Source organism: Ascaphus truei, chromosome 5 (genome assembly GCF_040206685.1).
Source record: "Ascaphus truei isolate aAscTru1 chromosome 5, aAscTru1.hap1, whole genome shotgun sequence".
In the NCBI taxonomy this organism is placed as follows: domain Eukaryota; kingdom Metazoa; phylum Chordata; class Amphibia; order Anura; family Ascaphidae; genus Ascaphus; species Ascaphus truei.
Window position 1 is genome coordinate 297,031,397 of NC_134487.1, and position 25,439 is coordinate 297,056,835.

Sequence of the window (25,439 nt, forward strand, 5' to 3'; positions counted from 1 at the left end):
CAGCTGATCGAGCACTAGGAGTTGAAGCATTTTTACTGAGTGGTGCTTGGCCATAAGACACCTTAAAGTCCATGCTCTATCCACCCCCATGACCTTTCCTCCGACATCGGCGGCGTCATTTGCCGCTGCGTTGTCATGGCGACGTGTCACCAGAAGCCGCCGGAGAGGAGGTAAGAGACAAGCAGAGGCCTCGCGCGCTCCCCCGGCATTTCATTTAAATGTTGTGGGGAAGAGCACAGGGCCACTGTACACGCGCCACAGTTTGCTAACCCCTGTCTTACAGCATCGTAAATATAGCTGTTAATGCAGCCATCCACGCTCCCTTCTTTTTTCCCCTCAAGACGTTATTTTACCTGAAGCAATAGATCCTCAGAATCTGAACAGCATCCCTCTCTATAGCAGCTATAGGGACCCCTCTGGTTACAGAGCGATTCCGTGTTTTAATTCCCTTACAAAAATTCTTGCCCAGGTGAAACAATATGGCTACTGAGGTCTGCCTCACTCCGGCGGCCAAAGGGAAGCAGCGACGTCTTTGTGAGATGACATCGCAGCTTCCGATTGCGCGACTTCGCAACCATCTTAGTTTTTCCTCGCAAGTGCTGGTAAAAGTAAAAAATAAATAAATAAGACGTGGCAATCAGGGGGTTCCCGGAGCCGAGACGAGCACCGGTGAGGTAACGAGCTCCCCCTGGATCATATAAAATAAAGTCGTATATTAGATATTCACTGGCCACGGGGATTGCAAAAGGTTTCCTGATCACATAAGAAAATGATACTCTCCCTCATATAGAAATACCACGGTACAGGCATACCCCGGTTTAAGGACACTCACTTTAAGTACACTCGCGAGTAAGTACATATCGCCCAATAGGCAAACGGCAGCTCACGCATGCGCCTGTCAGCACGTCCTGAATAGCAATACCGGCTCCCTACCTGTACAGAAGCTGTGCGCAAGCGGGGAGACTATAGAGCCTGTTACACATGTGTTATTTACATCAGTTATGCACGTATATGATGATTGCAGTACAGTACATGCATCGATAAGTGGGAAAAAGGGAGTGCTTCACTTTAAGTACATTTTCACTTTACATACATGCTCCGGTCCCATTGCGTACGTTAATGCGGGGTATGCCTGTATAATGTTTCATAAAAATATTCATGCACATTGTAAGTGAAACCGTTGCACTTGCCAAAGTAACGTTATTACCTCAGACGGCTTCTGTGCGGTTCTCTTTGGCTGTTAAAGATGTAACAGAATTGGTGTTACAAGTATTGTAAGAATCACACGGTAGTTGCAGTCTCCCATAAACATATTAAGTATTAGGAAAGCGCTCTGCAATGTAACATCTTCACCACTTAACATGTATCCCACAGCATGTGTATACATGAAAGTCTCCCCGCGGAAGTAATATTCAAGAAGTATTGTTTTTGTAGGCGTTACTAAGGGGCCCAAACTCCACCTAGGAAAGAATGCTGCTGCAGACGTCAGTGATCAGGGTTAATACACGTGCGTTTAGGGAATCCTAATGGTGGTTTCAGGAGTCAAAGTGACTGGTTTTCTGCAATAAGAAAGCGTTCCAGAGACAAGTCAATTCTCAGTACTCATGGAGCCTTTCATTGACAAAATAATCTAATTTGACTTTTCAACAGCACTAGTGACTGCCAGCGTAGAAGGTACATTCTGCAGTGTGCGCAGCGGTCAGCGGTCTCGCACATTGACGGACAGCGGTCATAGGGTTCTCACACACTGACGGACAGCGTTCTCGTACACTGAAGGACAGCAGTCAGCGGGCTCTGGCACACTGAAGGACAGCAGTCACAGGGTTCTCGCACACTGACGGACAGCGGTCACAGGGCTCTCACACACTGACGGACAGCAGTCACAGGGCTCTCACACACTGAAGGACAGCAGTCACAGGGTTCTTGCACACTGACGGACAGCGGTCACAGGGCTCTCGCACACTGACGGACAGCAGTCACAGCGTTCTCGCACACTGATTGACAGCGGTCACAGCGATCTCAAATAAATCTCTACTGATACTTCAAGATACATCAGTTAGCGATATGCCACTCAACACAGCCGCTAAGAAATGCCGCCTTCCCCACAGAGAATTCCAAAAGTGACATACCGTTTCGGAGGGATCTTTTTTTAAGTTGTCCAAGCTGCTGGATTTTTTTACAACTGGCGTTCTAAAAAATAAAAATAAAAAAACGTGTTACAAAAAAAAATACAAAATAAATCCCAAGGGAAAAAAAACAGATGATATAATAACAGACAAACGAGGTGTCCTGCTGTGAAATTAATACATCGCTCGTCTAGAAAAGCTCGGCCTTCTGGGCTTACATTTTTATTGCTGGATGGGATCTTGCCCTTGTCACTGTTTTTTTTAAACCTGATTTTGTGTGTTCAGGAGACAGAAGTGTCTGATATGTCAGGTTACCAGGAGGTTATAATGACGCTCTTTCCCTGTGCCGATTGCAATATAACGGGTTATTATGGGAATCTCACAAGCTAGAGACTAAGAAATGCATTTTTCTTAAAAACAATTTAAGAGCAGAAAATGTTGAGGGGATGAGGCAAGATACGAACATTATAAGCAGGGATATCCCTGCTTCAGCACGAGTGGCTCAGTCATAATGACAGCCACTTGTGCTGAAGCAGGGATATCCTGAAAATCTGACCTGTTGGTGGCCCTTGAGGACTGGAGTTGGCCACCCGTTATAGGAGTAAAACTCGTATGCTTCTGGAGTAATATGTGGATACATTGTAGCTGCTATTTTACACCGTCAGAAGGATTGATTGAAACTGGAAGGCCGCCATTTAGTGAACCCTGGGAAGCAGGATCTTTGCTGATCGATCCCGGGAGAACTAATCAATCGACAGATTAGGTAATTCGTTTGCAATAAAGGTAACCAAAGGCTGAATATATATTCAAGCAGAAAAAAGATATCGATTTTTCTGTTTTTAAAGTGCCGCATGGATTGCCCCCGAGTGTGAATTTAATATAACATTTATATTTGCCTTTCTTTAGCACAAATGTCTAAACTATTCTGCCAATTAACTTCAAACAGCACGATACACTGTAATTAAATGATGTGAAGTGACATTTCAGTGTATAATGTCTGGAACTTATTGCACCATACATTACATCAGTGACCACGTGGGGGCTAGATTCCTCCTTGCAAAGATAAGGCCGTTCCCCTTTTCCATGAGATTGAAGATTTGACTTTAAATTTAGACAGGACATGTATTTTTGTTTCGGTACAAACCGGATATATCCACTGAGCAGTGTGGAAAGTTTCAGCAGATGTGTCCCAAGGGGATTTGGTCTTGTATGTATTGCTAGAAACATGTAGCTCGCTGGAACCCCCCCCCCCCCCCCACAATTCCTGCCCTTCACCCTTATTGTTCATCTCTAAAACCTTATCACGTACAAGGCCTGCACGCTGGCGGGTCATCATTTATTTAGTAAGTGCAACACACAGCCAAGAAAAACACACACACTTCGATCCTCTGGTAGTTTCATATTGATAGTCTACTGTAATATTACCAAAGTGCAATAAACACATTAAAGCAGCAAAACGGGAACAATCCTGTGTTTAAAAAATAAATAAATAAGCCAGTTCTTTAGTATTAGATATTACTGATTGCATTTTTTTGCTCCTAATGCCATATTCAATGATTTTTTTTAATGTACCGATCAGCCTTTGGTTGCTACAGCAACCATTTAGACAGTCCTATCTACTTCCTCTTTTGAAACAGGCTCCGACACCTTTTTGAGCTCTGCCCTTTGGCAACAAAGTATCACACACAGATCTATTGCTGTGTTCCAAACAGCAGCCTGTCTGTTACACTGAAAACTGTAACAATAATGTGTTACCCTTCATAATATAATGTTACATATCAGCTAAAGCATTTCAGAGGCGGCTGCGCAAAGTTAGAAGTCGGCCATTATGTTAGGCACATCAGGATTGTTACAGATACAGTATTTGGTGCTTCTGCTATACGACTACCAGTTTAGGTAAGGATGTAGAATTATACATTGTTATATCACACACTCACCACACCACACACACACAATGTAGTATTGCTGCTTTAAAGCGTTTCAGCGTTTACAAGCGGTGACCTCAGTTTCAATTTCCTTTTACAAACAGATATTTGTACCTGTATAGTAACATACTTACAAAGGTGCCTCTAGAATTGTAGCCTCTGCCGATGAACCGATCATCCTCAACTCACTGAAAGACAAGATGTGCATAATTGTTCATTTATCCCTGTTATGTCTTTGATTGTAATTTGTTTTTGCTTGTTTTCTATGTACGAAAGCACTTTTTTTTTTAATTGTAAAAAAAATCTGATTTTTATTTATATGCATAAAATACACGGTTTTAATTTTACGTCTTCGGAATATTTAGGGCACCCTTTCGATAATCAGTCATCAGTCACCCGTGACAAAGAGCAGATTTCGGTGCTAAACAGCTCGTGTGTACATGTAGCTCACATTCTTGGATTTGTGGGAATACTGTACCTAACAAATCCAGAATTACGTTAACGCAAACATCTTCAACAGCAGCAAGTGTGCGCCAGACATTTATAACAGTGTATCCCTAACACATATGGAACATTCTAAATCTCGCTACATCCAGGCTCTTAACCAGGAAGTACATTTGTTAATCTCCTTTGCTTCTATGTAACAGTAAAATCTTCTAATATAACACACCTGGATGCAGCGACGCGCCCTTAATTTATTTTCACAGGCGATTGCGGTGATCAAAATGCAGATGCTGTATTGATGCATTGAAGCATGTAAAGATACAATAAGACAAAGACAAATGAAGATTGTTTTCCCCTTTCTGCATAGGGTTTCGTCTAGTTTTGGGTTATGTGTAATGTTGCCGCACGGACTTCTGGGGTGCAGATGGGAGCCATTTTTGTAGGACCAGAGAAGACTTGTACTAGTTACAGCGTTGGGTGGTGCAGCTTCCCTGAGGTACTATGGGCCATCTCAGAACAGGATGTGTGCACAGATAATGCTTCATATATAACCCCCCTCCGAGCCTGGGAAAGAGGGGAGGGGGGGGGGGGGGAAGGGGAAAGGATGAGAAAGGAGGGGGAGGACTAGAAAGGAGGGGGAGGACGAGAAAGGAGGGGGAGGGGAGGACGAGAAAGGAGGGGGAGGACGAGAAAGGAGGGGGAGGGGAGGACGAGAAAGGAGGGGGGAGGGGAGGACGAGAAAGTAAAAAATTAAAAAAGGGAGGATGGGTGGAGGAATAAATTCTGTAATGAGTAAAAGATGTGGCCCAAGTGGAGAGAAAGCAAGAGCCTGGGCCAAAAAGATCAAAAGCAGATACACAGTGGTCAAAGTGGGCTAAAAAGTAGCAGTACTGGGACCGATTACAAATAAAAATGTGAACGGTATTAAAACATTGGGATAGCGTTTTAACTGTATTTTGGAATGATTTATACTAGAATTATGCCCAGAAACAGAAATGACACGCCGTTCTGCAATAAAGCAGTTTCTCTTTAAAAGGAATATGGGAATTTAGGTATGTAAATAAAGTGGTATTATGGGTCTATAAATAAAAAGTAGTGGTACAGTGTACCCCAGAGCACAACAACACAGATGGCAGCGGGGAGCGAGAGCGCAAAGCAGAGGTTAGATCTAAACATTAAAGGACGACAGACTAAACTTATTTCCACATCTGTACATGCCAGAGGCGGAACTACATGTGCAGCAGCCCGGCTACACCAGGGCCCGGCTACAACGGGGCCCGGCTACACCGGGGCCCGGGCTACACCGGGGCCCGGGCTACACCGGGGCCCGGGCTACACCAGGGCCCGGCTACACCAGGGCCCGGCTACACCAGGGCCCGGCTACACCAGGGCCCGGCTACACCAGGGCCCGCCACCTTTAGGAGCCCGCCCTCCCCCCTCCTGCAGCTGGCATTTCTTGATGTCCCTCCCTCCCTGCACACACCTACATGTGGAGTGGGCCTTACCTGGCAGCGGAGGGTGCCCACCCAGCTGGCCCCAACTTCCACAACCGCCACCTGGGTGGGCTCCCTCTGTCCCCAGGGCCCTGTGGGGGGGGGAGGGAGGGTTAACTTGCACTGGGTCCCACCTGTGACTACTCCCGCTTCTGCTAAATGTTGTTCAACCATGCGCTCAGGTGCCCACTGCCATGCGCTCAGGTGCCCACTGCCATGCGCTCAGGTGCCCACTGCCATGCGCTCAGGTGCCCACTGCCCTGCGCTCAGGTGCCCACTGCCTTGCGCTCAGGTGCCCACTGCCATGCGCTCAGGTGCCCACTGCCATGCGCTCAGGTGCCCACTGCCATGCGCTCAGGTGCCCACTGCCATGCGCTCAGGTGCCCACTGCCATGCGCTCAGGTGCCCACTGCCATGCGCTCAGGTGCCCACTGCCATGCGCTCAGGTGCCCACTGCCATGCGCTCAGGTGCCCACTGCCATGCGCTCAGGTGCCCACTACCCATACAGTTTACACAGTCTAAAGCAGGGGTGGCCAAATACAGTCCCCAGACCTCCCCTCCCCCCAACAGTTCAGGATATTCCAGCTTCACGCAGGTGGCTCAATCAGTGGCTCAGTCGAAGACTGAGCTGAAGCAGGGATATCCTGAAAACCTGACCTGCTGGTAGCTCTTGAGCACTGGAGTTGGCCGCGCCTGGTCTAAAGGATTGTACCTGTACAGTTTTGCATGGCACAGCTATACATACACATGCTGTTACAGAACACACAGGGCCTTATATTCTTATACAGACCTTACAAATAGTCTGAGGGGAAATACACGTCAAACATTTGCAAATAATCAGCACAGTTACCGAAGATCCGGGGAGTAGGAATCGGACAGAAGTTCTGTGTTTTCATTTGGTTTATCAAACGCGGTGGAAGTTGATGAAAATAAGGGGATTGACACCTGCAGCATACTCGTATGGATTTGCCCCAATTGCTGTAGAAAAATAAATGAAAAATGATCATAATCGGATACAAATCGCTCCACGCACAGAAGCAGCTAGTTTTCATTTATATTTTTAGTGAAAAAGGAAACAATTGAATTACAGATTTAGGGTTTTGGATGAAATATCCGCAGACATCGCTTGTGCACCTTTCTGTGGGTGCGATTTGCACACGTGCCCTGTTCTGACAACAACATAGGCAGTAGCGCAGTAGCAATACTTCTACAGCGTTGGAAAAATCCCGGTGTCCGCTATTGCATGTAGATAGCATGTAGATAGCATGTAGATTGAAGTCTATTTACAGCGAGTGCCCTGTATAATACAGAGCTACAGTATATCGGAAAAAATACTATTACTAGTAGATCATGTGAAAGCAGTGTATGTATTGGAAACCTAGTGAAGACAGAAAAACAAAAACTAGCCAGGGGCAGCCAGCTCCAGTCCTCAAGGGCCACCAACAGGTCAGGTTTTAAGGATATCCCAGTTTCAGCATAGGTGGTTCAAACAGTGCCTCTGTACTGAAGCAGGTATATCATTAAAACCTGACCTGTTGGTGGTCCTTAAGAGTGGAGTTGGCTGCCCCTGAACTACAGGTACCACCAAGACGTTTTTTAAAAAGGTGCGGTTTCACCTACGTTTCTCGCCCCCTCCTTTTTTTTTCAGTTCCTGGTACCTTCTGTTACCGTGAGATTTAAATCTCCAAAGGGCCAATAGGAAGCCGCAATGTTATGCTTCACGGCTTCCCATTGGCCAATTTAAGAACTAGGAAGTGCAGGCAGCACCTACGGATGTACGTATCTCGGAGAACAGAGGGGTCCTGTGATTACCGCGACCCAGCTCTGGGGACCCCATGCTTCATATTTAAAAATAAATAAATAAAAATGAGACGTTATAAGGAAAGCGCCTGCACCCGAGAGCTAAAGAAATACCTTATAGTTCACATCTACTTCATCAGGGCTCGGGGAAGCGGAGAACGGAGGGGGAGAGGGGGTTTTCTCGGCATCGCTTAATGCATTTGTGTCGAACACAAAAGAATTTGACCCCGATATCACAGAGTCATCACTTTCTACTTCCTTGCCTTGAAGAACAAAAATAAGCATTAGTAAAAATAGATTATACAGTATACAATGTAGTCGTGAAGACCACACATTTCCTTTTTTATACCACCCACCCCATTCATAATAATAATAATAATAATATAATAATAACATGTTCTTGTATAGCGCTGCTAGTTTTACATAGCGCTTTACGGAGACATTTTGCAGGCACAAGTCCCTGCCCCGTGGAGCTTACAATCTATTTTTTGGTGCCTGAGACACAGGGAGATAAGGTGACTTGCCCAAGGTCACAAGGAGCCGACACTGGGAATTGAACCAGGTTCCCCTTATTCAAACTCAGTGCCAGTCAGTGCTGATACTCACTGAGCCGCTCCTTCTCCTTCATACGATGAATCCTAATTACGCAGAATGGTTTGTACGATACCAAACATACATTTTGTGACGAACATAATTTAAGCACAGACGTCAAGAGTTTTAACCCCAATGCTACCATTTATTAGGGCAGGGGTGGCCAACTCCAGTCCTCAAGACCCTCCAAAAGGATATCCCAGCTTCAGCAAAGGTAGCTCAATCAGTGGCTCAATCAAAGATGGATTGAGCCACCTGTGCTGAAGCAGGGATATCCTCAAGACCTGACCTGCTGGTGGCCCTTGAAGACTGGAGTTGGCCACTCCTGTATTAGGTAATATGATGTAGGTAGAGAGGCATAAAGCGATTGTATGATGTTGAGAACCATGCAACATGTGGGGTGCAGGACATTTCTTGAAGCTTCTTGGGGAATGCGTTATCTACATCGTAAAAGCTGTATACAAGTTAACCCATTGACTGCTAATTGCATGCCTGTCAGGCAGTGACTGGGTTAAAAAGGAAATATTTACCTTTTTTACCATGAGCCATTACAACCATGTCCTGTACTTTCTTGTATCTGTTCAGGGACTGCCGGAGCTCCTCTATCTTGCGGTCCTGTAAATAAAAAGTCTATGAATGTGCGGGCTGCACTCCCGCTTATAAAACATTGGGGTCTTGTTAAATTGGGAAGGATTTAGTTTTTTTTTGGGGCTTTGCTTAAATCTCATTACGCATATGTGGACGTTCCGCAATTTGCTCTTTCCAGAATAGGAGCCGGTGTATTTACACAAACATTGCGCAATGCGCAGGAGAAATACGCACGGAAAGCAGCTCATCCTTACTGATAAGAACCTGGAGCTGCGGCTACGCAGAAAACCTTCGTTACATTCCTCATAACCACATATATGTTGGTTACATGTATCCGTGTTTTGGTATTGAACTAATGTGTTAAGAATTTAGTAGCTTTCAACTGGTTAATTAATCCTGGTCGGCAAATATCTCATTACTCTTTCTAAACCTGAAGTGTATGTACAGCATGTTGTATTTTGAGATCTTTATTGTAAATGTCGCACCCCTGCTAGGGACATCTAGTAGTTACGGACCCCAGAGGGTTAACTATATGGGGGTCACACAGTTACTTTCATCCCCCAACATGTGATACAGGGTGACACTGCAGAAACTACGCCACACCTACTTTGTGCCTGGTGATAGTGATGTCACCACTAGAGTGTATATACTCCGCTAAGATGATTCTAGAACTCAGGTTCCTGGAGGAGTAATGGTTAATGGTGTGGACCAATATAGGTAGCGGTACTTTTCCTATTACACAGGATTTGGGGCGAGTCAGCAGATATCCAGCTCCGCTCTGTGTTACCTGGAGACAATGACGTTAGAGGGGGTATGTACTTAGGAAGGGAAAGTTCTACAGATTAGGTTCCTGAAGAAGTGGTCAAGATGAACCCAGTGGTTCACAGAAGAGGCGGCATGCACACCACCAAAGTCCCCATAAGGGGGACCCCAGGGTGCCACAGGATCAACTCTGCCGGCAGATCCACACATGCCTCAGTTACAGCGTGTCTACAAGCTGCAGTTCAGAGACAGAAGTGGGGTGTAGATCACCTAGTTATAGTGAGCCGGCCAAAGCCCAAGAAGGGGTCCCTATTGACAGTGTATAATGGACGTTATGCAGAACGGGGACCGGTCAATTAAGGGAATCCAGTCAAACGTCCGCACCTCCCCAAGGTGTGAAGTGAGGGTACCTGGGGATGCGACCGTCAAGAGCAATCAAAGCCATGAGAAAGCAATGACACCCATACCCGTGTACATGAAGATGGATGAAAGGAGCCCTAGTAAAATGGGGCTCCTTTCATGTCCTGCACAAGAGTTCCTGGCACCCATCATTTCCACCTCATCGCCCAGCCGCACGAAGCCTGCACCCTGAAGAAGGTAAAGCTTTCTGAGCAGCCACTATAGGGACACTCATGGAAACTCCCTGGGAGCCGGGCAGGGATCCCATGACAGAGATTGGTCGGCAAGAGCCCACAAGAGGCTCAGTGAAAGCATGATGACCGTTATGCAGAATGGGGACAGGTCAACTAACCAAAGTCAAGCCAAGTGGCCGTACCTCCCTAGGGTGTTATGTTAAGGGCACCTGGGGAAGCAGAAGGTAATTGTACAAACAATGCAACAGTGTGAAGTCACCGTACCTAAGCTGTATGTGACAGAAGAGCAGTGTCAACGGATGTTAATAAAAGCTCATGGTTTGCACTATAAACGTTCCTGGTCCCATCCTTATTCCACCCACAAAGAAGCCGCAGCCGGTGCGGATCCAGCACCCTGACCAGGTACCAGACTGAGCTACGCCATGTACATAGTCAGCGCATGTAAACTCCTTTACAGCCGGGAAAGGCGGGTTACATAAATAATGCTCATGTGGATGTTATGAGCGACTCCCAAACCGATACGGCTTTATGGCTCTACGGATGTTATTTGCATGTGCCGGACAGAGCCTGGTTTTTAGCCTTCTATACACTGTGTGATGTTCTGACTCATGGAGACGAACGCAGCGCTCAGAGTCTGCAGGGTGTACCCCCCCTGCAAATCCTACACATTTAATCGTCTAACCTTAAACCCTTTAAAAGCCGAGCTATTAAATGTGACTGCTTTTCTTAGAACTAGTAATCTGCCCCAAATCACCTGCCATTTGTATACATTCAACGCCAAGAACTTGACTTGGCTGGCTACACCTTTTTAAAAATAAAGACCTAAAAAAAGACAGTTCATCCACAATACAGGGGCCACAATACAGGAGCCACAATACAAGGGCCACAATTTAAATGGGGGGGGGGGATTTATATTTCTCCTCAAGAGTCAGGACAACCATGTTTTAATTACAATGTAATTATGGCAGTGGAAGTTTGAGAAGTTCAGTAACACCTCTGTCCCTCACTCTTCTGCTGCAGCAGGGAGGAAGGGGACAGGCCTGGGTAAGTACAGTATTACCTTTTAAAAGAGTGCAGCCTGCTTTGACCCACTATACCAGGAGTGACCAACGTCAGTCCTCAAGGGCCATCAGCACAACAGGTCTTCGGGATATCCCTGCTTCAGCACAGGTGGCTCGTCATTGCAGTCTGACGCAGGGTATCCCGAAAACCTGACCTGTTGGTGGCCCGTGAGGATTGGAGTTAGCCGCCCCTGCACAATACCATACACCCCAGCACCAGGCTCAGTGCTGTGCAGGATAGGATGGCAGTGTTCCTAAACCCCAGCTAAAGGGCTATGGGGGTTTACTTCCACCAGGGGAGGCACACGGCATATTTTGATACCTTTTCTTCATTGGCTGCCATCAGCGATTCCACCGCCATCTTCATCTTCCGCGCCTCAACGTCTAAAAGTACACGACAAAACCACGCGTTAGACGGCAATGGGTGGATTTGAAAAGAATAATGCAAAAGGTAATCTCTCCTGTACTATAAGGGGCATGGATTTCTTTGCCCTCCAGTATTGAAAAGTAATAGGAAGGCCACTGTCAAAGGGGTGAAGAACAGTATACACACAGACAACACAAGAAAGTATATATTGTATACTGGGAAATACTTTGGAAGCAGAAATCAATCTCAAAGAAAATGGATTCTGAAAGTAATATATCAGCAGGTCACACGCGGTTAAAGCGCCGTGTGTGAGATCCTATAGTGATTAATCCATTATAAGCCAATGGCCAAGTCCAGTCCCACCAACAGGTCAGGTTCAGGATATCCCTGCGTCAGCACAGGTGGTTCAATCAATGACTGAGCAACCTGCGCTGAAGCAGGGATATCCTGAAAACCTGACCTGTTGGTGGCCCTTGAGGCCTGGTGTTGGCCACCCCCTGCTCTAGGGCAGGAAAAGCAGCCTCCCCACTAACCATGTTCCTACAGAGCTTCAGAAAAGAAATCAATAAAAACACAAAGCATTGTATACAGGCATACCCCGCATTAACGTACGCAATGGGACCGGAGCATGTATGTAACTATGTAACACAGGCATACCCCGCATTAACGCACGCAATGGGACCGGAGCATGTATGTAAAGCGAAAATGTACTTAAAGTGAAGCACTACCTTTCCCCACTTATTGATGCATGTGCTGTACTGGAATCGTCATATACGTGCATAACTGATGTAAATAACACATTTGTAACAGGCTCTATAGTCTCCCCGCTTGCGCACAGCTTCGGTACAGGTAGGGAGCCGGTATTGCTGTTCAGGACGTGCTGACAGGCGCATGCGTGAGATGCCGTTTGCCTATTGGGCGATATGTCCTTACTCGCGAGTGTACTTAAAGTGAGTGTCATTAAAGCGGGGTATGCCTGTACATGTTTCTAGGGAGCCCAAGGCTTTCCTGCTCCTTTAAAATCAGAGGTGAAGAGAGTTGTTCAAATTGGACGCTACAGAGTAACGCAACATGCCAGTGAAAAAAAAATCAAAAAATACGTGTATATAGCGCTAATGCTAATAAATGAATAAGTGAAATATAACACTAAAGTGATTACCACCTTAAGACACATCTGCTTAAAGAAGCATATGAGTAGCACTGGATAATCATGGACACATGATACATAAAACTTGGGCCCCTGCAGACGCACTTACTAGAATTCCCTCCTACTGTCTCTGTACGTTCTCCCTACCTACCAATTAGACTGTAAGCTCCTCGGGGCAGGGACTCCTTCCTTAATGTTACTTTTACAGTATGTCTGAAGCACTTATTCCCATGATCTGTTATTTATATTATTTGTTATTTATATATGATATGTATTACTACTGTGAAGCGCTATGTACATTTATGGCGCTATACAAATAAAGACATACAATACAATAACCAAAAAAAACCTTCAATATACAAAGATAGAAAAAACAAAAAAAGAGAAAAAACAGCGCACTGCCAGGGAGTCAGGTGGTATAAAAATAAAGTTCTATTTATTCTGCACTACGTGCTGAATAAATAGAACTTAATTTTTATACCACCTGACTCCCTGGCAGTGCGCTGTTTTCTCTCTTTTTTTCTACCATTGGATTGCTGCATCTACAGCTTGGCACGCCACCTTGGACTCTGCAAGACTCAAGGAGTGGGGGTAAGATCTTTCCAAGTTATTTCTCGTGTGATTATTATTTATGGATGAGTACCAGTACTTATTATTGTTCCTCCAATGAGGTTACACCAAGGCGATATCCAGCATTATTGATTGCTCCCTTCAGGAGACGCGATTCTGCCTTTGGACTGGTCACTCACAGATCACATATATCAGTTTATACCCACTCCGTGGTATAGTCTGTTATAGGAGTCCTACATGTGAATTTATGTATGTTATTGCGTGAAAGTTTCACCGTCTTTGGAGCACCCACTTTCTGCATACTTTGAACAATATACAAAGATAGGCAGCCTGGAAATAAGAGACCGGTGCAGATCTACAACATATACGAAAACAACAAAAATTGACCGGCGCCTGAAAAATATAAAATCCGTGAAACACCAAAAAATGAACTCTGACTAAATCGTCCAGTCCTGAATATTTAATTTGGGTCCGGAAAGATCACATGCCAGTAATATTTTCATTTCTTGCCGTAATGCTTACTTACGCTAAGGCCATTTCCAGGTCGGTTTTATTTTATGGTGCATATATAATACTTAAAAGTTTTACACCACCTAAATATGGAATTTTTCCCCTCTTACGGCAGTGGGAATCACTGCCAATATTGATATTTTTTAAAGAGCTTTGCGTAATCCCCACGCTATTCCCAAAGGGGAAATGAGCCGGTCTCCTATAAATAAAGACTGAATAAAATATATTAATAGTCAGCTGGTTACTGCCCACCAATGTCAGGAAAACAAACCACATTATGATGGACGGGAGTTTTAAAGCCATAACTTAATACCATGTCAGATGACAACATGTGACTGAAGACATATCAGCCTCTCACACAGGTTAGGTCAGGGGTTCTCAACTCCCGTCCTCAAGACTCCCCCTCCTACCCCACAAACAGGTCAGGTTTTAAAGATATCCCTGCTTCAGCACAGGTGGCTCAATCAAGCTGGGATATCCTTAAAACCTGACCTGTTTGGGTGTCTTGAGCACGGGAGTCGAGAACCCCATGGTTAGTAGAAACACCGTACACCTTTATATATTTATAGAAATGTTTAAATGTAAACAGTCTTCCACCATCTTTGATGACATACAGTATGCCTCAATTACGTAATAGCACTTAAATGCAAAGGTCAGCGCACACAGTGACGCAGGTTCCAACCATGCCCGTGAATACACACGTTAAGAAGGTGCAATTTCTCCATAACCGCTAGCAATGTGCCTGCATAAAAATCCCCTTAATGGCCTAATAAAAATCCCCCAAACTATTTTTTCTTTATTATAAAGATGACATAATTTGGAGAGCTCTTCTACTACTGTCCTGGCTGCACCGTGCAGAAGGGTGGCAGCTTGTGACAGAAAGCTCAGAAGGTTAAAAGGTTAAAAGTACAAAACCGGCCATAATAACCAGCTTCCCGGCTTTATTTTGTGTTTTCATTTCCCGCTGTACAATTGCCTAACACGCGATTACACAGTAACATTATTATTTCCCGTCACAAGGTGGAGCGGGTCTTTTTATTAAAAAAAGAAAATAAAAAAAATAACTTTTAACATTTTTTTTTTTTTTTTTAAAAAGCAGATTTATCCAGTTAAAAAAAACAAACAAAAAAACCCTCTTTGAGGGAAGCCTGAAAATGCCGTTTAAAGGTCATTCAAATACAAACATGTCTTTCTTTCATATATAAATGACATGTCACAGATTGCACCTTTAATAGAGGACATGATGAATGACAGCACGATGACATTCTGACATTATTATAACATGCACAAATAAAATAACGGGAAAGCAATTTGGGCCAATGTGTAATACTTGTAAAAATAAGTAAAGCAAGTGAACTAGAAAATGGGCTTCAATTTCTGCAGTCGGAAACAAAAAAGCCACGTTTAGCAATACCATTCTTCTAATACCTGCAAGTTAAATAAATGAGCGAAGAATTGGGAGTGATTTTTGCAGTGGGGTTTGGGTTCTGTGGATTTCAGTGTGTAGTAAGTTTCATAAGTGTGCTGTATGGGTGTATGGTTATAGGGTTGTATGGTTATAGGGTTGTATGGTTATAGGGTTGTATATGTGTAGCGGGGTCCCCCTTCCTTACCTTCGGTGTGAGGGGGAACTGCTCCGCTCCACCGGCAGCCCGATTGTAAATTGCAGCGGCCATCTTGGGAATCGCGGAACTACAACTCCCAGAAGCCTCAGGGTAGGAATAGGTTACATGGGCCGTCCCAGCCAATGAGGAGCGAGCAGACCTTTTTGTGGATCCGGATCTCCTCCACGGGACAGGGAGAATAAAGTCAGTCGTCACGGAGCCAGCAAAGCAGATGGATGCGTCCAGGAAGCTAGTAAGCCCCTGGACTAGGCCAGAACTTTGCCCCTAGCCCCCAGTTATGCCCTCACTAAGTAGTGCAGTATTGCAGGGAAGGCCCTAGATAGGGACCCTCCCGAATAGAGCTGCAACCCGCACCACTGCGCCGTCGGACAAACATCCGCGCGGTGACCTGCGGACGGCCTCACGTGTGGCTGCCAGAAGCAAGGCACTCCGGCTTGAGCCATCACCATGTGCGCGGCCTGGAGCGTAAGGTGTGAGGGGGTTACATTTCGAGGCGCTGCTGAGATCCAGACCTCGGGTACCCGAGAAAAGTAGAACCAAATTATAGGGAACCATGTTCGTACTGTCCAGACAGGAGGTCCGTCAGTGGGCAGTGGAGCCCCAAGAGTTTCCCCACGCCACGTGGTCGCCATTGGGAACGTCCCGGCTACCATTCCCCCACACCAAGTCTGTCCCTCCCTGAGGCGGTTTCCTGGGTTAGCCAAGGCCCGATCCTAGGCCGAAAATGGGATCCCACATACAGATGGAGCGTAGTTCTAGTTACCACTGGCAACGAATTAAGCGAAGATGACGGCCTCCGGGTCCTGCATTTTCCTGGAGCCCCGCCCAGTGGTTGCCCGCTCATATACCCCGACCTCCCGATAAAGATGGCGGAATTTCGTCCCAGACAGGCCCCCGAGGTGCCTGTGGAGGCTGAACTCTTCTACCCCTCTGATAGCCCCAGTAAGAACGTCGCTAGTCCAGGGTCAGTTCACAGCCACCGGTCTGGCCGCAACAGTCACCGCTCGTCCAGAGGCTCGGACTTCGGGGAAGTCATACAGCAACTGGCTGACAAACTTGCGCAGTCATCACAAGCCCACCGCTATCACAAGCTAAAGGCTTTCTCTGGAGTGACGCCAACGCTGTTAGGAGAAGGAGTTTTAGTGTAGAGACCATGCGGTGCTAGTGCTGCCAGAATGGTCCTGCCATGACGCAGTCAAGAGGCAGCGGATTGTCATGCGGAGGCCGATGCCCAAGCCCTGATTCTGGCCTTAACTAAAGCTTACAGCACGAAGGACGATGCCATTGCTTTAATGGCCCAGTTCCATGCCATCAAACAAGATGAGGGGGAAATATTTATCGGCTTCAATTGGCACTATGGACCCTGATCTCCAAGAAGATCATCCGAGTGTCCGATGTAGACGACTTCCGAACCAAACCATTTCTGCGGGGAGCGTTGCCTACACCCGATCACCGCCAGGATCAGCTGCACCATTTCTATGGAGAAATCCAATAGTATTGGCACTTACAGGCCACCGTAGCTCCCGTGATGTGTGGATCTCCTCTTACCGAAGCAGTGCGCTGATCACCCGGCGGATACCCGCACACGGATACGAGCGCGACCCGGAAGACACCGCTGTGAAAGATCTCCTCCTGGTACCTCCTGACCGTGCGCGAGGTACAGGAATGAGAGGCGAAGTGCCTCTCCGCCCCACCCGCTTAGAAATCTGAGACGGGCGCAGCAGACGTACAACATGGAGCCTGAAGTTTGAGCAGGACCATTACTAAAAAGCAAAGAGTCCATTGCCACATGCTGAGAATCTATCCACAAACTCTGGCTGCAAGTGCAATATTGTTCTATCCAAATCTAGGGTAATAAATGTATCTTTTTCTCTTTGTTTGCATCATATAATTTGAATAAGCTGAAACTCCAAATGGGAATGAATCCATAGAACACAAACTAGATTAGATTCATACACTTACAGATTAAATGTAAAGTGTTCTAACAGGTTAATGACCTTTATTGATACATTGTCATTTTCTTTTGTATTCATCTAACTTATGTTTAACAACTGTACTTGAGTCAACGCGCCGGAGGACATCTTTTCTTCTCAGTTCTGTACTACGAGAAAACACTTGTAGCATTTTTTTAAATAAAACTCTAAATGACATTTTAAAAGTATTATATTATAACAAACATTTTTTCTTTCTATAGCAACTATTTACAAAGTCACATCCCCTTCCTCTTCTGAAACAGGCTCTGGCACACCCCATTTAGAGCCCTGCCCTCTCTCTAGCAGTGAACCAATTGTATCTAGTGACTGCCAGGTTACATGGCCTTCCCCACTGAACTGTGCATCTTTGGTCCTCTTCTGCACTGATGGCCATTTAGTGAACCCCCTGCATAATCTTTGCCGATCGATCGGCAACTTAGCTAATTCCTTATCAGTGTGTGGATTGTATTGATGCACATATTAAAGGGGAGGGGGGAAAAACCTGTCAAATTGGACTGCTGCTTTAAAAATGACAGTGCAAATTGTTTTAAACGATGCATGCCACAGTGGATGCATGTCACAGTGGGTGCATGCCACAGTGGGTGCAGTTTTTGTTTTAAGAAAATGTCAAATCTCCTGCAAAAGGTCTTAACAATGATCATCTTAAAAAATAATTAAGTTCGAAGTTAGGACATGCCTGATTGGGGGTTACTGTGGCGTGGTGGGCGATGCTTATACTTTGGCCAAGATATGTAACCAAGACACCTATTTAAATGAAATAATAGAAGGTAAAGATGTGCACAATATGAAAGGCTGATAACGAGGAAATGTTGGGTTTTAAGGACTTTAAATGTGCGCTGATCTTGTAATTTTTGTACAAGATCTTGATCTTGTAATTTCACCGTCTCCAATCTAGAACAAAATGAGGGAATAATGGTACGGAACGGTCATTTTTCGTTACAAAAGTATATGACCATGTTCCATTATGCGTTACATGAGTCGCCTCTCTGATCACAACGTACTGTACTTGCCAGCGTGGTACGTGAAGTGTCTCCAAGGGGCTCACCCCACCCCCCCCCCAAATATAAAGGCAGATCCAGGCAGAAAAGTGCGTTCCAGAGCCCGTGTGGAGACTGAGCACGTAGTAAGTCCCCAAACTGCAGCTTGGCGTGGGGGGTTTGCTTTGCAAGGCATTGTGGGGCTCGTCTTTGGAAGCTACTGCAGTGAGTGACAGCGATAACACCCCACATGCCCCCTGCACATAATGAGGGGCAGTTTGGCGTGTGTTCCCCTCACAAACACTCAAGATCCTATTCTGCCCTGGGATCAGTCACTTTTGTAAGCAATAGTCTGAGGAGTAGGCAATACAGTGTAATAATTTGGGGTTCATGGAACAAATACCTTCTAGCAGGGGGTGTACAATGTAAAAAAAAGTTTGGAAACTACAGATCTAATGCCTCTGCTGCTCATCGTATATGGCCCTTGGCTTTTAAATTTGCTTTGGTTTGTATAGGAACACAATCATTTCTGATTTAAGAGAGGATTATATAGAGGAGTGAAACCAGAGGAGCCCGATATGAAGTTTGAGCACATGCAAACAGCGGTACTGATACAGAACGTATGCTGGTTAAAAGATACTGAAAACCTTACTTTTCTCTTTCAGCTTCTTTTTTAAATATTCATCTGCGCAGAAAAATGCATCAGGTTTTGCAATTAGAAAGGATACCAAAGCAAAGCATGATATTCACATCATGTCTATTAATATGTCCAGCTCATTTCCTGTGCAGAACCTGGCCAGAGAGGTCACACGGCCAATAGTACCCGCCGGCCCCATAGTACCCGCGCCCAATAGTACCCGCGCCCAATAGTACCCGCGCCCAATAGTACCCGCGCCCAATAGTACCCGCGCCCAATAGTACCCGCGCCCAATAGTACCCGCGCCCAGTAGTACCCGCGCCCAATAGTACCCGCGCCCAGTAGTACCCGCGCCCAACAGTACCCGCGCCCAACAGTACCCGCGCCCAACAGTACCCGCGCCCAACAGTACCCGCGCCCAACAGTACCCGCGCCCAACAGTACCCGCGCCCAACAGTACCCGCGCCCAACAGTACCCGCGCCCAACAGTACCCGCGCCCAACAGTACCCGCGCCCAACAGTACCCGCGCCCAACAGTACCCGCGCCCAACAGTACCCGCGCCCAACAGTACCCGCGCCCAACAGTACCCGCGCCCAACAGTACCCGCGCCCAACAGTACCCGCGCCCAACAGTACCCGCGCCCAACAGTACCCGCGCCCAACAGTACCCGCGCCCAACAGTACCCGCGCCCAACAGTACCCGCGCCCAACAGTACCCGCGCCCAACAGTACCCGCGCCCAACAGTACCCGCGCCCAACAGTACCCGCGCCCAACAGTACCCGCGCCCAACAGTACCCGCGCCCAACAGTACCCGCGCCCAACAGTACCCGCGCCCAACAGTACCCGCGCCCAACAGTACCCGCGCCCAACAGTACCCGCGCCCAACAGTACCCGCGCCCAACAGTACCCGCGCCCAACAGTACCCGCGCCCAACAGTACCCGCGCCCAACAGTACCCGCGCCCAATAGTACCCACGCCCCATAGTACCCGCGCCCCATAGTACCCGCGCCCAATACTAAGTACCTAAGGGCACTTTACTGCAGCAAGAACCATTGAAATCAAAGCTATAGCTCCTGCACATGTCCCCTGAAGATGATTATGCCAGAAGATAAAGCAGCCACCTGAAACCCATTTGGCTTAGAGTATAGAGACGCGCGTTACACAGCGCGTTACACAGCGCGTTACACAGCGCCAACACCACCACAAGAAAGTGTCTGAGAGCCGATCAGTAACAGCTTATTGTGGGATCACCTCTCCATGCTCAAACGTGGGACGCTGGTCCCATGCTATCCTGGCAGAGGGGGATTTGCCTGGTTACATAGTAATATTTTTCTTGTGCTATGTGCAAACTCTATGGCATGCCTCAGAGGTTATTGTGCTCTCCCGTAACTATTACATGTGTGTGAAATTAACAACCACTAAAACCGTAGGAAAAACATCCAGTTATTTTACCATTTTTCAACAATTAAAAAAGTTGTGGTTTCCATGGTGAACAAGAAGACTGTTTAAAGGTCCCGCTTCATGCGCGCCAATAAGCAGTCACAGCATCGCGGTGCATAAAAACAGAACCAGGCATAACAACCCCCCCCCCCCCCGCCCCAACCTCCCCCAGTTTCCTACCGATGAGGGGCAGGGCGATGATTTACTAAAATGCCAGTTTAAAGCTCGGTCCAGATTGAAAAGTTGGTTTCGGAACATTCAATTGCGACAAAACCACTGTACGGTTCAACACCTGAAAATTCCCAAAGCATCAACATCCTGCACACACAGGTCTGAAATCATTAACCGTTTCAGGGTCAGTGAGGCCTGCAATGCACTGGCCCTCTGGCAGCGAAAGAGTCGAGATTGTAGCAAATATATTAACCCGCTTTGCTGCCAAAGGAGACTGTGACAGACAGCTTAGCAGAGGAGGAGGGAAGAGGAGGGAAAGAAGGAGGGAAAGAAGGAGGAGGAGGGAGGGAAAGAAGGAGGAGGAGGAGGGAAAGAAGGAGGAGGAGGGAAAGAAGGAGGAGGAGGAGGGAGAGAAGGAGGAGGAGGAGGGAGAGAAGGGGAGAGGGGAGAGGGGGGAGGAAGGGGAGAGGGGAGAGGGGGGAGGGGAGAGGGGGGAGGGGAGAGGGGGGAGGAAGGGGGGAGGGGAGAGGGGGGAGGAAGGGGGGAGGGGAGAGGGGGGGAGGAAGGGGAGAGGAAGGGGAGAGGGGGGAGGAAGGGGAGAGGGGAGAGGGGGGAGGAAGGGGAGAGGGGAGAGGGGGGAGAGGGGAGAGGGGGGGGAGGAAGGGAGAGGGGAGAGGGGGGAGGAAGGGGAGAGGGAGAGGGGGGAGGAAGGGGAGAGGGGGAGGGGGGAGGAAGGGGAGAGGGGGGAGGAAGGGGAGAGGGGAGAGGGGGGGAGGAAGGGGGAGAGGGGAGAGGGGGGGAGAGGGGAGAGGGGGGAGGAAGGGGAGAGGGGGGAGGGGAGAGGGGGGAGGAAGCGGGAGAGGGGAGAGGGGGAGGAAGGGGAGAGGGGAGAGGGGGGAGGAAGGGGGAGAGGGGGGAGGAAGGGGGAGAGGGGGGAGGAAGGGGAGAGGGGGGAGGAAGGGGAGAGGGGAGAGGGGGAGGAAGGGGAGAGGGGAGAGGGGGGAGGGGAGAGGGGGGAGGAAGGGGAGAGGGGAGAGGGGGAGGAAGGGGAGAGGGGAGAGGGGGAGGAAGGGGAGAGGGGAGAGGGGGGAGGGCGGGAGGAGGGAAGAGGGGAGAGGGGGGAGGGCGGGAGGAGGAAGAGGGGAGAGGGGGGAGGGCGGGAGGAGGAAGAGGGGAGAAGGGGGAGGGCGGGAGAAGGCGGGAGGAGGAAGAGGGGAGAAGGGGGAGGGCGGGAGGAGGAAGAGGGGAGAAGGGGGTGGGCGGGAGGAGGAAGAGGGGAGAAGGGGGAGGGCGGGAGGAGGAAGAGGGGAGGGCGGGGAGGAAGAGGGGGAGGGCGGGGAGGAAGAGGGGAGGGCGGGGAGGAAGAGGGGAGGGCGGGGAGGAAGAGGGGAGGGCGGGGAGGGCGGGAAGCGGGGAGGGCGGGGAGGGCGGGAAGCGGGGAGGGCGGGGAGGGCGGGAAGAGGGGAGGGCGGGAAGAGGGAGGGCGGAAAGAGGGGAGGGCGGGGAGGGCGGGAAGAGGGGAGGGCGGGAAGAGGGGAGGGCGGGAAGAGGGGAGGGCGGGAAGAGGGGAGGGCGGGAAGAGGGGAGGGCGGGAAGAGGGGAGGGCGGGAAGAGGGGAGGGCGGGAAGAGGGGAGGGCAGAGGGGAGGGCGGGGAGGGCGGGAAGAGGGGAGGGCGGGCAGGGCGGGAAGAGGGAGGGCGGGAAGAGGGGAGGGCGGGGAGAGCGGAGGGCGGGAAGAGGAGAGGGCGGGAAGAGGGGAGGGCGGGAAGAGGGGAGGGCGGGAAGGGGGGAGGGCGGGAAGAGGGGAGGGGCGGGAAGAGGGGAGGGCGGGAAGAGGGGAGGGCGGGAAGAGGGAGGGCGGGGAGGGCGGGAAGAGGGGAGGGCGGGAAGAGGGGAGGGCGGGAAGAGGGGAGGGCGGGAAGAGGGGGAGGGCGGGAAGAGGGGAGGGCGGGGAGAGGGGAGGGCGGGAAGAGGAGAGGGCGGGAAGAGGGGAGGGCGGGAAGAGGGGAGGGCGGGAAGAGGGGAGGGCGGGAAGAGGGGAGGGCGGAAGAGGGGAGGGCGGGAAGAGGGGAGGGCGGGAAGAGGGGAGGGTGGGAAGAGGGGAGGGCGGGAAGGGCGGGAAGAGGGGAGGGCGGGAAGAGGGGAGGGCGGGAAGAGGGGAGGGTGGGAGGGCGGGAAGAGGGAGAGGGCGGGAAGAGGGGAGGCGGGGAGGGCGGGAAGAGGGGAGGGCGGGAAGAGGGGGGCGGGAAGAGGAGAGGGCGGGAAGAGGAGGAGGGCGGGAAGAGGAGAGGGCGGGAAGAGGAGAGGGCGGGAAGAGGGGAGGGCGGGAAGAGGGGAGGGCGGGAAGAGGGGAGGGCGGGGAGGGCGGGAAGAGGGGGAGGGCGGGGAGGGCGGGAAGAGGGGAGGGCGGGAAGAGGGGAGGGCGGGAGGGCGGGAAGAGGGGGGAGGGCGGGAAGAGGGGAGGGCGGGGAGGGCGGGAAGAGGGGAGAGGCGGGGAAGAGGGAGGGCGGGAAGAGGGGAGGGCGGGAAGAGGGGAGGGAGGGGAGGGCGGGGAGGGCGGAGAGGGCGGGAAGAGGGGAGGGCGGGAAGAGGGCAGGGAAGAGGGGAGGGCGGGAGGAGGAAGAGGGGAGAAGGGGGGAGGGCGGGAGGAGGAAGAGGGGAGAAGGGGGGAGGGCGGGAGGAGGAAGAGGGGAGAAGGGGGAGGGCGGGAGGAGGAAGAGGGGAGAAGGGGGAGGGCGGGAGGGGAGAGGGGGAGAGGGGGAGGGGGGGAGGGGAGAGGGGAGAGGGGGAGGGGGGGAGGGGAGAAGGGGGAGGGCGGGAGGAGGAAGAGGGGAGAAGGGGGAGGGCGGGAGGAGGAAGAGGGAGGGGGGAGGGGGGGGAGGGGGGATGGGGGAGGGGGGGAGGGGGATGGGGGAGGGGGGGAGGGGGATGGGGGAGGGGGGGAGGGGGATGGGGGAGGGGGGGAGGGGGGGGAGGGGAGAGGGAGGGGGGGAGAGGGGAGGGGGGGAGGGGGAGGGCGGCAGGAGGAAGAGGGGAGAAGGGGGAGGGCGGGGAGGAAGATGAGGGGGAGAGGAAGAGGGGGGGAGAGGAGGGCGAGAGGAGGGAGAGGGGGGAGAGGAGGGAGAGGGGGGAGAGGGGGGAGAGGAGGGAGGAGGAGGGAGGGGGGGGGAGAGAGGGAGGGGGGGGGAGAGGAGGGAGAGGAGGGAGGGGGGGGGAGAGGAGGGAGGGGGGAAGAGGAGGGAGGGGGGGGGAGAGGAGGGAGGGGGGGGGAGAGGAGGGAGGGGGGGAGAGGAGGGAGGGGGGGAGAGGAGGGAGGGGGGGAGAGGGGAGGGAGAGGGGGAGAGGAGGGAGGGGGGGAGAGGAGGGAGGGGGGGAGAGGAGGGAGGGGGGGGAGAGAGGAGGGAGGGGGGGGAGAGGAGGGAGGGGGGGAGAGGAGGGAGGGGGGGGGAGAGGAGGGGAGGGGGGGGGAGAGGAGGGGAGGGGGGGGAGAGGTGGGAGGGGGGGGAGAGGTGGGAGGGGGGGGAGAGGAGGGAGGGGGGGGAGAGGAGGGAGCGGGGGGGAGAGGAGGGAGCGGGGGGAGAGGAGGGAGCGGGGGGGAGAGGAGGGTGCGGGGGGGAGAGGAGGGTGCGGGGGGGGGGGGGAAGAGGAGGGTGCGGGGGGGGGAAGAGGAGGGTGCGGAGGGGGGGGGAAGAGGAGGGTGCGGGGGGGGGGGAAGAGGAGGGTGCGGGGGTGGGAAGAGGAGGGTGCGGGGGGGGGAAGAGGAGGGTGCGGGGGGGGGGGAAGAGGAGGGTGCGGGGGTGGGGAAGAGGAGGGTGCGGGGGGGGGGGGAAGAGGAGGGTGCGGGGGAAGAGGAGGGTGCGGGGGGAAGAGGAGGGTGCGGGGGGAGAGAAGGTGTGCGGGGGGAGAGGAGGGTGCGGGGGGAGAGGAGGGTGCGGGGGGGGGGAAGAGGAGGGTGCGGGGGTGGGGAAGAGGAGGGTGCGGGGGGGGGGGGGAAGAGGAGGGTGCGGGGGGGGGGGAAGAGGAGGGTGCGGGGGGGGGGGGAAGAGGAGGGTGCGGGGGGGGGGGGGGAAGAGGAGGGTGCGGGGGGGGGGGAAAGAGGAGGGTGCGGGGGGGGAAAGAGGAGGGTGCGGGGGGGGGGAAGAGGAGGATGCGGGGGGGGGAAAGAGGAGGGTGCGGGGGGGGAAGAGGAGGGTGCGGGGGGGGAAGAGGAGGGTGCGGGGGGGGGGAAGAGGAGGGTGCGGGGGGGGGGAAGAGGAGGGTGCGGGGGGGGGGAAGAGGAGGGTGCGGGGGGGGGGAAGAGGAGGGTGCGGGGGGGGGGAAGAGGAGGGTGCGGGGGGGGGGAAGAGGAGGGTGCGGGGGAGGGGGGAAGAGGAGGGTGCGGGGGGGGGGGAAGAGGAGGGTGCGGGGGGGGGGAAGAGGAGGGTGCGGAGGGGGAAGAGGAGGGTGCGGGGGGGGGGAAGAGGAGGGTGCGGGGGGGGGGGAAGAGGAGGGTGGGCGGGGGGGAAGAGGAGGGTTGCGGGGGGGGGGGAAGAGGAGGGTGCGGGGGGGGGGGGGGGAAGAGGAGGGTGCGGGGGGGGGAAGAGGAGGGTGCGGGGGGGGGAAGAGGAGGGTGCCGG

The 25,439-nt window shown here is 51.3% G+C and overlaps 1 protein-coding gene across 1 annotated transcript in view; it reads right to left on the reverse strand.

Annotated features, from left to right (window-relative positions):
• PPFIBP1 (PPFIB scaffold protein 1) overlaps nucleotides 1–25,439 on the reverse strand; it is a 137,118-nt gene that overhangs the window by 25,783 nt on the left and 85,896 nt on the right. Inside the window, 9 exon segments of the mRNA XM_075602819.1 lie at nucleotides 1,208–1,237; nucleotides 2,130–2,190; nucleotides 4,186–4,239; nucleotides 6,840–6,967; nucleotides 7,904–8,052; nucleotides 8,911–8,995; nucleotides 11,707–11,768; nucleotides 17,243–17,245; nucleotides 17,802–17,827. Of these exon segments, the coding sequence (XP_075458934.1) occupies nucleotides 1,208–1,237; nucleotides 2,130–2,190; nucleotides 4,186–4,239; nucleotides 6,840–6,967; nucleotides 7,904–8,052; nucleotides 8,911–8,995; nucleotides 11,707–11,768; nucleotides 17,243–17,245; nucleotides 17,802–17,827 (598 nt within the window).